This window comes from Colossoma macropomum, unplaced genomic scaffold (genome assembly GCF_904425465.1).
Source record: "Colossoma macropomum unplaced genomic scaffold, Colossoma_macropomum, whole genome shotgun sequence".
Lineage (NCBI taxonomy): Eukaryota > Metazoa > Chordata > Actinopteri > Characiformes > Serrasalmidae > Colossoma > Colossoma macropomum.
The window spans coordinates 25,725,617-25,738,669 of NW_023494793.1; the positions used below are offsets into that span (position 1 = coordinate 25,725,617).

The window sequence follows — 13,053 nt, forward strand, 5'->3', positions numbered from 1 at the left end:
CTGTTAGAAATAAAGGTTCTGTGCAGGTACATTTTTAATTCATTATGGTACTAACAATGCAAATGTACCCTCAGATGTACAAAAATGGTTTTAAGGTCCAATTGTGAAGTTTTTCCAGGTGAAAAGTATTTGTATCTTTTCATAATCTAATATTTAAAACAGAACAATAAAATGAAAAGCCTAAAGAAGAGACGGGGTGTGTGGAGTCAATACAGCTTAGAAAATATAATTTCAGTGGCTTATGGTACAATTATGTTCCCTGACTAAAGGTACTGAAATGTACCCTTGAGGGAGCCACCCAGGTGACAAAAGGGGTACTGCCCCAGTGACAGTTTCGTACCTTTTTTTCTGAGAGTGTAGGAGTGCGCTGCCTGAAGCTTGAAGTTAGGTTTCTACTTTGAACTCTACTTGTTTCATATCTTCAGACTGTCTCTGGTATTCCCTGGAGGAGAGGTGTTAAAAACGTAATGTCTGAGATACAAAAGTTGAGTAACTGGTGTTGGAGTGACAGAAAGCTAGAAGATATCTTTAGAACATATCTGAGAGCACAAAGTCAAGTGACTGGTGTTAGAGTGAAAGCTGAAACTGAATGTGTTGTGTATCCCTGATGAAGAAAAAAAAAACAACACAGACTAGCAAGCATTTCATGATGGTCTAACCTGGTCTATGCTGGTTTATGCCAGTCTAGTGCTGGTCTGGTTCTGCTTTAGCTGGTCACCCCTGCATAATTATGCTGGTTGACCAGCATACCAGCATCAAAACGGTCTGTGTATACTAAGTCATTGAAAATAAATTTTAAGTAGCCATCGGCTGTACTTGATGTCTTGCTCATACTGTCCTAGAAGCACTACAGGTTCATCATGGACTCTACCTATATCTCCCTTTCTGTAATAAATTACATTCTTTGGATCCCAAAGGAATCTGTAAAATGAGGAGGCGTCAGGAGAGGAGAAAATGAATCTAGCTACATAGATCACGATAACAGCAGGTCAACAAAACAGAACGACAAACAGCTGTTGCATGAAATTTCACCATGTAAAGCCACCATGAGACTTATTCTTCAGCGCCTACTATACATTATTTGATTACTGCTGTAAAAGTAACATGTAAGTTATGTAGTTTTCAGAGTGAGGAAATGAAGTTGGGCCATAGTGCTTAAGCGGTTATTGATTGTCAGATTTGTAACTAGTAGTTAAGTGTCCAAGTCTGTAGAACCGTCTTGGACCTTTTGGAACCTAAATTATTTTTTGTATGTTTTCAGCTGCAATGGCTTGAACCTTTACGTTGCTGTTTACATTACCTTGGTATTACAAATTAATGAAGCTTTGCCACTGTTGACTTTGGGTTGTCAGTAGTAACAAATTGCTCAGTTGGCCTTTTTCCCCCCTAATTAGTCACATGGATAGAGCTGGACCCTCAACACAAGAAATGGCACCAGTTGATCTATAGGGGTCACAGTAATAAGTTCTCTAATTAAAATGGCTAAGGTCACCACCCTGTGGTCTCGTAGAGCTAAAAACAGTTACAGTCATTTTTAATTGATTTTCTATGTTTTACTATACAGGCAACCTTATATTAAATGTCATGGTTCATATTTCATATTGTTTCTCACTGATTTGAGTTGGTTGAACGGTGTTATGTTACCGACATCTGTAGGTAGAGAGAATAAATGGTAACACTTTATTTGGAGTGGTCCTTCGTAGACAATCAAAAAACTCTTTTATCAGTAACACATCAACAACATATCAGTGAAGTAGCAGTAGTGAAGCATATAAGTACATTGGAGTAAATATCTTGTAGATGTTCATACATTGCTTACATTAAGTAGATGTATTGTTAATATGTTACTTCCATTACGCAAAACCTAACCTTACCAACCTTACCCAAAACCTAACCCTCACCCTGGCCCTAATCCTAACTCTAACCTTAACCTCAACCCAAAACCTAATCCTAACCCTCACCCTGGCCCTAATCCTAACCCTAACCTTAACCCCAACCCAAAACCTAACCCTCACCCTGGCCCTAATCCTAACCCTAACCTCAACCTCAACCCAAAACCTAATCCTAACCGTTGACATGTTACTGAGAGTCCGTTGAGTGTTTGTTTAATCTAAAAGGACCACTCGAAATAAAGTGTCACCGAATAAATTAATAGGGTCTTAGAACATCAGTCAGAGACTCTGTTGTTAATGAAACTAGCACAGTGTGTTGCATCTCTGTGAGCCAATAACACACAGCCTGCAACTGTCCATTCTTTTCCCTCAGTGAACTGCTTGGATCCTTTGGCAGTCTGTTTTGTTTCATAGTGAACCACCAGCCAGCCATTCTATTATGAATAAGCAGATGCGATATTTTGGAATGCTTCTGCACTGCTTAATTTTTATTTGGATAAACAGCTCGATTTTATTGTTGGTGCATCTTACAATAGACATTGTCGTGTTACAGTAGACATGTAAAGAAATCTGGGTCTGGTGGCAATAAAAACATAAGAAAAACCAAGACTCAAAAGAAGATTCCATTCTCTTCTGATTAGCAGCAGATAGTGGAATAATAAAGATGAACCACTTTGTTATAGAGCCCTGCTTAGCTAGTAACATGTTAGGAATCGAGTAATCTACCAATTTTTTGACAATTAATTGTGTATTCAGTATTTTAAAAAGGCCAAAAAACAAAAAAACTGACTTATGTAAGCAATAACAAACTATAGCCTAATATTCATAGCCCTTCAAAGATTCATAACTGCTTTATTGTAAAAAGATAAACTAGGTTGCCTTTGAAATGACTTCTGAAAACCTTCACTGAAGGGCTGCATTCATAAGCCTACATGAAACCTATATGGCTTTAATAAAACCTTATTCCCACAAGCAGTTGTCATAAAGCCTGCTTTTGTCCGTTTTGATGTCATTTCACCTCAGTGAGTGTTATTACAATTGATGATTGGAAAAGGTTTTATAAATGTCTGTATACGTTTATGTCAGTTGTCAAGGCTTATGTAGGTGTCTTATAGTCCTAGGAGTGCTGCCCTTCAGCAAAATGTTACTAAGACTTCATTATAAAAAAAGAATGGCTGACATTTTATATTTTTGAATCGAATGATCAAGATTAATTCAGTAGTTGTAATAGTCCTTGTGACTAGCCAAGACACTACTTCCACCATGCGTTACAGATGACATAATATATTTTCAATTGTTTGTGTTTTTTTTCCTTTTTCATCCTTTCTGTCACCTTGGGAGAGGTTTATCGTTATTATAATGTTTCCATAAAATGACTGCAAGCTTCCTGTGATCTCACATCCTGTCTCTATCTGTGTCTCGCAGCTTTCCACAAGGCTGGGCGGCAGGCAGAGGCTGTTAAGGTTCTGGAGCAGCTCACCCACAACGCCGTTGTGGAGAGCAGATTCAATGATGCCTCATACTACTACTGGATGCTCTCCATGCAGTGTCTGGACATAGCACGAGGTGTGTGTGTGTGCCTGTTGCATCACATCATTCACATTGAGTGGTTGTATTTGTACACTGTGTATTAACTTTTCTAAGTATTGTTCTTTTTTTTACTACTTTTCAAGTAGATAAGAAAAAAAATGCAAAAGGTTTTGTTAAAGTCCCAGAGAACACGTGTAAAAACTCCCTGGATGTGGCCTAGTATTCTAATAAGCATGATTGACTGACATCCCTTTGACCAACACTCAAACAGACAGGCAGGTGAGGTAGTGTGCGGGCTTGGTTTTGCTGGCTGGGTCAGCTTTTGCTCTCTTGTTAGCTTTTGTTCACTGAGTTGCTCAGACTGACAAAGAGGAGCAACTCGAGGACTGTGTAATTTTGCGTTAATAATCAGCCTTGTGATTAGTGACGGTAATGTTTACACAGTCTTTATCCAAAATTTGAGCTGCCTATTTTACACCAAAAGGGGAAATTTGGTGAAATATACTGGTCATTTGTTAAAGATTGGAATGTTATTTTTAGGATGTGCTTTGCAAATGTATCATTTGTGAACACAAGAACAAGATTAACCAAATTAGAAAGAAAACACAGATTTAGGTTCCCTGAGGCTTTAACATAAAGCAGTTGTTTACACGTTTATCAGAGTGTTTTCTTTGCTACAACGATTTGACTGTTTTCTCTTCTGAGGTATACTAACAATAAATCTCGTAATAAATACATGGGGTATACCGTTTATCCCAATGCAGTGCCTGTGTAGTCAGTTCTGCAACATCTAAACAGGTTTCTACACTCCTCGTAAAGGTACGAAACTGTCACTGGGGCAGTACCCCTCTTGTCACTGGGGTGGTACCCTCAAGGGTACATCTCAGTACTTTTAGTCAGGGAACATAACTGAACCATAATCCATTGAAATTATATTTTCTAAGTTGTGTTGACTCCACACACCCCGTCTCGTCTCCAGGCTTTTTATTTTATTGTTCTGTTTTAAAACATTAGTTTATGAAAAGATACAAATACACACTTTTCCACTGGAAAAAGTTATTTAAGGTTCACAATTGGACCTTAAAACCACTGTTGTACCTTTGAGGGAACATTTACATTGTTAGTACCTTAATGAACAATAAATGTACCTGCACAGCACCTTTATTTCTAACAGTGTACAGTGCTCAAAAGTAGTGTTGTGACACCTCTATTGTCATTTGTTTTTTTAGATGTATTTGCTTTGTTGAAGTATTATGGAAGGTGTACTTCACTAGATTCAAAACTACATCATTTTACACTGTTACTTATCAGTTAGCACTTTGGGTCCATCTGCACAGTAGCAAACTCAAAAACTTTCTCCTAGACCCCCATTTTACAAAAAAAAAGTATTGGGACATTATTTGAAATGCAAACACATGTCTATTTCAAAGCCGCAATCTCCAGCGCCAAAACACCTCCGAATTCCATTAACATTCTGAAAGATATTGCTTTTGAAAATGTAGCGTAGGTTTGCCTTTCTGATTGTTTGGATTCCAGCTTGTGCAGAGCAATTTCTATAAAAGTCTCATTCAACTTTATTATTTGGTTTGCATGCATATGTTTTGGTGCTTTTCTTTATAGATAATGAGGAGAAGAAGGAGGAGATGTTGAAGAAGTTTCACAGTTTTCAGCACTTAGCTGAACTGTACCACGTCTACCACTCCATCCATCGCTACATGGTAAGCCCTCCTTTCTTATAAGTAATCATCGTTTGTGTATTGCAAATGTCTCTAACATCTTTATGTGATAGTGTTGCAGCATGAAAGCAATACAACTGTTGTTCATATTCCAAGTCTTCATCAAGGCTGTCTCCAAAACACATTTGTTTCTGTTTCTTCAATGTTCAGTCACAACTCTGGTTTTAAACATGACAAACCCAAGACAAACACATAAACTAGCCACTAGTTGTGTTTATACTGTGTAAAAAAGCCAATAAAAAGACTCATTTGCAGATATCCAACATCTCCCTGCTCAAACACTGGGAAAGAGGAAAAGGTTTTATTTAGTAAATGCAATGTTGAGTTTGATGGAAATGTTTATAGTCTAGTGCAGGTTTGATATTTCCTCACGATGGCACCAGCATAGCTATTGAACTTCTACTTTGGGAACTTCTTTAGGTTTTTTCTTCACTCCTTTGTTCCAAGTCATTATTTGTTGTTTTTAAGCTGGTATTCAGGCAGTGCTCGTAAAGTGGAGTATAAACAGACTGACCATGTTTCCTCCATTCAGGCCGGAGCAGGAGACTGTTCGGCTCTCTCCTGTTTATCACAGCCGTCACTTCAAAGCATCATCACCTGATGTAATCAAAGCAGCTAGCCAAGCAATTGAGAGAGACAGAAAAAAATGCATATTGAAGCTGAAAACATTGGTACGGGGTCACTAATTGAGGCATCATCTTTTAGTTATACATTTTAGGCATAAGCTATCAGTGCACAACAATGCAGAACAATGTTTTTTTGGCCAGAATGTTACAGTGGTTGGAGTTTGTACAGTCTGGTGTGCGCTGCTTCCCCCTGACTGTGATTGGTCCCAATTATTGGGTCATCTGTTCTGAGCCCTCCCCCTGACTGTGATTGGTCCTAATCACTTGGTCATTTGTTTTGAGACCTCCCTCTGATTGTGATTGGTCCTAATCACTCGGTTGTCTTTTCTGTGACCTCCCCCAATTGTGATTGATCATAATCACCATATCATTTGTTCTGAGAACTCCTAACTGTAATTCCTTCTAATCACTGTGTTATTTGTTTTGAGACCTCCCCCCGAGTGTGATTTGTCCTCATCACCATGTCATTTATGACGCTTTTGACAGCATGCTCAGTGGTAGTTTAATTTCGTTTAGCACTTTCGTCGTTTGAAGTATTCTGCCAACTTGATCTAGATCTGGGAAACCGGCCCCATGTGTATATTGTTCTTGTGAAATTATACTCGTATGTTGTATAAGGGTGTAAATCTCTGACCTCACAATGATTTTATTGCTATTTCATGAAATATTCAATTAAATTCAATTAAATTATATTGGCAGGGTTTTAAATGATCAAAAAATACACAGAATAGACAATAAATATTACAGCATGCTTCATTTTTATGTTACCCAATGATATAAATAGGGGATTTAATGATGCCCTATAATTTGCTAAATGAACATGGGGAGAAAAACGTTGGATGGAAAGCCTTGTGAAGTGTATTAAGGTATTACAGGTTTTGTAGTGTAAGCAATAACTAACTGTCAGGTATTTTTGCAATGACATTGGATTTGGTATAATTTCACTGAAAAACTGATTGGGTTTCCACACCACACACGAAGGATGAAGCCAGTAAATCCCACCTCATTATGTCTTGGAAATGATTTCATTCACTAGAAGAAAATGACTCACTCATAAATGTGTTTTGTTTCACAACATTTTGTCTCTGTATGTACAGTAAGCATCTCTGTTTGTGCAGTGATGTCATTTTCTGGAAATCAAGATTTGTGTATCTGTTAAAATGGAAATATGTTGATTATTGGAAAATAGTTGATCCATTCAGACAATAATGAAGGTCTAACAGTACATCTCTATTTATTTGCTGAGTTTAACATATTGGAAAAAATAATAAGCATACAGTAAAAATAAAACATACATACATCATCTAAACTGCTTATCCCTCTGGGTCACGGTGGGGTGCTAGAGCCTATCCCAGCTGTCATTGGGCAGAAGGCAGGATACACCCTGGACAGGTCGCCAGTCCATCGCAGGGCAGACAGACATACATACATACATACATACATACACAGTCACACCTAGGGGCAGTTCAGCATGTCCCATCGGCCTGACTGCATGTTTTTGGACTGTGGGAGGAAACCGGAGTACCCGGAGGAAACCCACACAGACACGTGGAGAACATGCAAACTCCACACAGAGACGACCCTGGTCGCCCTGTCCGGGAATCGAACCCAGGCCATTCTCGCTGGGAGGCGACAGCGCTACCCACTGCACCACCGTGCCGCCCTAAAAACAAAAAATAAAACATAATGTATAAAATGTGCAATGCATTTTGCACAAGCCAAATTTTAATTTTTCCATTATTTTAAATTCAGCAAATAAACAATAATTGTGTGTTACAGTCTTCAGAAGTGTATTCTCTGTGTTCTCTGAGGATGTGTAACTTATTTTCACATAGAAAACCAACAAAACGTCATTTGACCAGGGAACCTAAAATTTAGCGTAAGACTGTTGATGAATCATACCTGTTCTATGCCCGTTTTTAGGTGTTTATGTAGGTGTATATATTCTAATCATGTGAACACGAGCTTCTAACAGTACAGAGTGAAATGATAAAATGAGACTAAGTGTAAATGATAAATTAGTGAGCGGTAAGGGTGATGTTTGGAAACCAGTGTCTGACTCAACGTGTATATAACTCTCTCGCTCTCTCTCTCTCTCTCTCAGGTCGAGCCCTTCAGTTCAAACATGCCTGAGACTCTTTTCAACCTATCAAGATTTCTCTTCCACAACTTGACCAAAGACATTCCACTGGGCATCTCTAAAGTGTATCCTTCATCAGCACACTCACACACTCTCTTTCTCTCTCTCTCCCTCTTTTCCACAACTTGACCATTCCAGGGGGTATCTCTAAATCTCTAAAGTATGCTTCAAGAACATACACGTACACACAAACTTTCTGTCTCTCTCTCAGACTCTCTGCTCCCTCTCCCTATCTATGTGCCTGTCTGCCTGTCTGTCTGTCTACAGTACTGTGCAAAAGTCAGAGATTATCCTTAATTTAAGTTACTCATTTTCTGTTTAAGAGGAAATCAGAAAACATATTTAACAGAAAATTACACAGAAGTCTTAACAACTAAATAAAATATCAAAATATCAGTGATTAGTGTGTCCAGGCTTTGTATTTATTACAGCTTCCATTCACTTCAGGAGACTTGTTTTCAAAGAAATCTGCAGGGATTTTTTTCCACATCTCCAAACTGCAGTCTTAGACGTTGGCAGCATTTTCTGCGTCTCATGATCCAAATAATCCCAAACACATTCAATGATGCTGTGGTCTGGACTGTGGGGTGAGCACTGTATTGTTCTGAGACCACCAGTAGCTTCATTGTTTAGAGACTTCCCCCTGTAACGGCTTTTTGACAGCTGCACATCCTTCAGACCCATAGCACTGAGTTGTCTTCTCACAGTGGAAGGATGGACAGAGTGGAGCTTGATTTTCTCCTCTGTCTCAACTCCTGTGTTTTCACTCATTTTCTTTGACATTCACCTTTTGTAAGCGGATTTTTGAAGTGCAGTATCTTATGTCTAATCTCCACAGAAATATCTCCTTTAAATGCATAACTTGTACATGACTGATTAAATCAATGAAGGGTGGTCTCTGACGTTTGCACAGCACTCTATCTATCTATCTATCTATCTATCTATCTATCTATCTATCTATCTATCTATGTGTCTGTCTATAAAACACACGCACACACAGCACAAACAGCTCTTAATGTTTGGAGGGTCTCTGTGGAAGCCTCTTGGTCATACTGCATGTTTTTAATGAGTGTTCACTTGAATCAAGTGTCCACATAGTTAAAATGCACCCTCCTCGTGTAAGTGTGTGTGTGTGCATGTGATCAGCATCGCTCCGTGAACTGAATGCATATTAACTCTTATCACATCACCTTTAGAATTCAGAAGTCACATGAAGTGATATGAGTGAAGAAACGCTCAAGGAAAGGGTGCTGCTTTGACCTTTTCTTAGATCATAGAGAGACGAGGAGAGAGAGTGAGGAAGTGAGAGAGAGAAGGTGAGAGAAGCAATGAGAGAAAGCATGATGGTGTGAATGTGAAGTCTCCTGTGCCACTTTAATTTGGCTTGCATTGGGGCCTGTCCTATACATCTCACTTTGTCTCTTTCTCACATGCACGCTCTCTTCATCTCTCTGTTTAGTTCACTTTCTCACTCTCACCAGCACATCGCTCATTGTCTTTTTCCAGCTCTTTCTTCTCGTGAGCCACCAGATGTTCTTGACTTAATGTACGGCAGCTGCTACCTATTTGACATGTGGAGTGTGAGAGAAAAGGGTGGAGAAAAGGATCAATAGAGAGGAAGATAGAGATATCAGAGGTGAGAGAGTAGACTGAATGTGAAGGCCATGTGAAAAATTACAGTTTTTGTTTGTCTGTGACTATTAGAGCCGGGACTAAATGTCAGAACTTGATTAAAATGAGGAAAAAATACTAATTTCTGCCAGCACCCCTATGGACTTTTAGTAGTATTTTAGCACTAAGCTAACATTGATTCACATGAACATTTTATGTTGTATCCATTCTAGAATAAACATGGACATCTGAAGCTTCTAAAACTTTCCATTTCTAACATCTGAGTGAAACATGAGCCAGTCTGCCACTCTATTCACAGTGATGTATCTAGCACTTCCAGAAGTTGGTCCTCACAATTGTGGTCCAGCACATTAGTCAAACATGATTGGTTGATTTCAGTCAGTTCCTAATTACTAATTATGCTAGTGGGTGATCTGATACATTAGGCCTTCAGTTCAGCTCCTGAAGTCCTGACCAATGGGAGAGCTCATTTGGCTGTGCCTACCCAGATACCACAACGAAAAAAAAAATTCTGGACAATTGTTTGTGGTCGTTTTAAGAATTTAACCATTTTTTTTCCAACCTAAACTTAACTATGAAAGAAGAGTATTACAACAATGCTTGTAGAGTTTAAATACAACAAGCATGATGACTCTGTTACATAGAAAACTAACTAAATATTCAACTCCACCAATTTTTTTAAAAAATTTCTGCACAATTCTGTGGTTAAGATACAAACAAAGTCAGTCAGAGTGGTTTGATGTGAAATGGTTCATCATAGAGAAACGTACAGGCTCATATTTCTTCACAGTGATGGTGATGGGAACCAGGGGTCACTGTGTCTACAATGCAAATATAGCCATATTATTTACTATCCACAACCACTAGTGAACCTACAACTGTCTTCTGAGTTTCATTTGCTGATGATTGTAAAATGGTAGAAATAATATGTTTTCTTTGGGGACTGTTTTACCTCACAATGTCCTGCATATACCCGTCCGCCATGAATGGATCCAAATAAATGCCTTAACAAGGTGTTTTAGGCCAAGAACCTATCGCAAAACTATCATAAAACACTGTCTTAGACATCAGGCAGTTTATTCATAACCATTTTGTGTAATAACTTTCTGGGAAGGAGCTTTTAGAGGCTTTAAACTCTTGAGACGTCTGGTTCCTATCACCTCCAATGTGAACAACTCTGTTAGTTTCTCTAAACCAGAGTGTTATACACCAAACCACCCTGTATGACTTTGTTTACATCTTAACCATTTAATTCTGTGGAACTTTTGAGAAATTGGGGGAGTTCCCCTTTAGGTAATGATATACAATTAGCAATATACAGTTGGGCACACCTGGTCAAATGACACATCCTCTGCAGAGAATGCACATCCACACATTGTAATGTACAACTACGTGTACACTGTATGATTTACTGTTATGTTTAAAAATGGATAAAAGTACAGGTAAAATTCATGCTTCAAGATGGCTATTACTACTATTTCTTGCTACACTATGTGGCCATAAATATGTGGCCACACCTCCCAGTTATTGAGTGCAGGTGTTGCAGCCACATTTATTGCTAACAAATGCATAAAATCAAATACACTGGCAGTAGAATGGGTCATACTAAGCCCAGTGACTGTAACCGTGGCACTGTCAGAGGATGCCACCACTGCCACAAGTCAATTTGTAAAATTTCTGTACTGCTAGATCTGCCCTGGACAACAGTAAGTGCTATTATTGTGAAATGGAAGCATTTAGGAGCAACAACAGCTCAGCCATGAAGCAGAAGACACCCAAACTCACAAAGCGGGTTGCTGAAGCGCGTAGTGTGTAAAAATCGCCTATCCTTTGTTGCATCACTCACTACAGAGATCCACACTGGCTCTGAACTGTGCTTCGGGAGGTTCATAAAAAGAATTTCTATGGCCGAGCATCTGCACACAAGCCTGATATCGCTGTGCACAATGCCAAGCATCGTCTGGAGTGGTGTAAATGCTAAAAGCATACAAATACGTTTTAGACAGTTACATGTTTTCAACTTTGTGCTGTCTTGACTGAATGTGCACAAATTCATACACACTCCAAAATTTTGTGGAAAGCTTCCCAGAAGAGTGGAGGCTGTTATAGCTGCAAAAGCGAGGCTAACTTCAGATTAATGCCCATGGTTTAGGAATGGGATGTCCAACAAGCTCATATAGATGTGGTGGTCAGGTGTCCACATACTTTTGTATATGTGGCATACTCTTGTAAAGTTTTTACAGATAACAATATGACATATGTCAGTTCATGGACATACATTTCCATTGCTCAATAGCTACATTTACATTTTGGGTAGAACAAAAATATGATTTTTGCCAGGTTATTGCTTTAAGTCCTTGTTACACACACACAGAGTGTGTCAGTGCAATCATTGCTGGGCTGTGGCGACGTATATATTGCGGTTGGTCATTAAACAGGTGTGATTTGATCTTTGACACACAACTCAGGTACACTCTGTATGCTTTGGCTAAGCAGAGTAAAGCTCTCGGGGCCTATAAAGTGGCCCGGCACGCCTTCGAAAAGCTTCAGGGCCTCAAGATTCCTGCAAGATTCCAGGAGAGCATGGAGCTCAGCTGCCTCACCGTCCGGTCTAAACCCTACCATGACAGTGAGGTGTGTTTGTGTGTGTGTGTGTGTGTGTGGTATTGAATGTTTCTGTTTCCAAGACTATTGACCAATGATTTTTTGGTTGTTGAGTTGTGTGTACAGAGGGGTACAAAAGTCCAAAAGGGACCACTCTGAAAAACTTTAGTTTTTTCAATTAAACTGATAACAAACAACAGAAAGTTTTAGAATTTTAAAAATGGTACACTTTCAATTTCTGTTTAGTTCAGTTCGAGATTTATTTATAGAGGGTGTTGTCACAAAGCAGCTTTACAGGCAATCCAGGTCCAAGCCCCAAATGAGCAATCCAAGGACGACAATAAAATCAATAAAAATCAATAAAAAAACACCCTAAGAACAAGAAACCTTAAGAGGAACCAAGACTCAAAAGAGAGAACCCATCTTCCTCTGGTCCACACCGGATAGTAAACAATATAATAACAAAATCCATAAGAATAGAGGTTGAGATTTTAAGATTATCATACAATATTAAATATAGGAAAAAAGAAATGGGCATGCCATTGGATAGTATTTAAATTAACCAGTAATAACCAATGACTGCTGTTACTGTCTCTGACTGCTGTTAGAGGCCTGTCAAAGTAATAAATGAGAAGTAGATCTATGAAACCCAGTGACTAATGTTAGAAGTTTATCACAGTAGAAATGTGAGTTAAATCCATGAAAACCAGTGGCTACTGTTAGAAGACCATCACGATGACCTGTTAGTATGAATATGTGAAGAACTCAATGGATATGAATGGTCAGGAGGTTGAACTGGTCCAGAAGGCAGGCGAGCAGGGGCACCTGATCAGGCAGATCTTGCCTCAAGCTCTGACAAGTAAAAGGTGGGATAAATACTCAATATTCTGCAG

The 13,053-nt window shown here is 38.9% G+C and overlaps 1 protein-coding gene across 1 annotated transcript in view; it reads left to right on the forward strand.

Moving 5' to 3' along the window:
- The window catches only part of ift122 (intraflagellar transport 122 homolog (Chlamydomonas)), a 68,995-nt gene that overhangs the window by 50,136 nt on the left and 5,806 nt on the right, over window positions 1-13,053 (forward strand). The window contains exons 21-24 of the mRNA XM_036578944.1: window positions 3,318-3,458; window positions 5,043-5,140; window positions 7,889-7,989; window positions 12,025-12,190. Of these exons, the coding sequence (XP_036434837.1) occupies window positions 3,318-3,458; window positions 5,043-5,140; window positions 7,889-7,989; window positions 12,025-12,190 (506 nt within the window). The remainder of the gene's footprint in view (window positions 1-3,317; window positions 3,459-5,042; window positions 5,141-7,888; window positions 7,990-12,024; window positions 12,191-13,053) is intronic.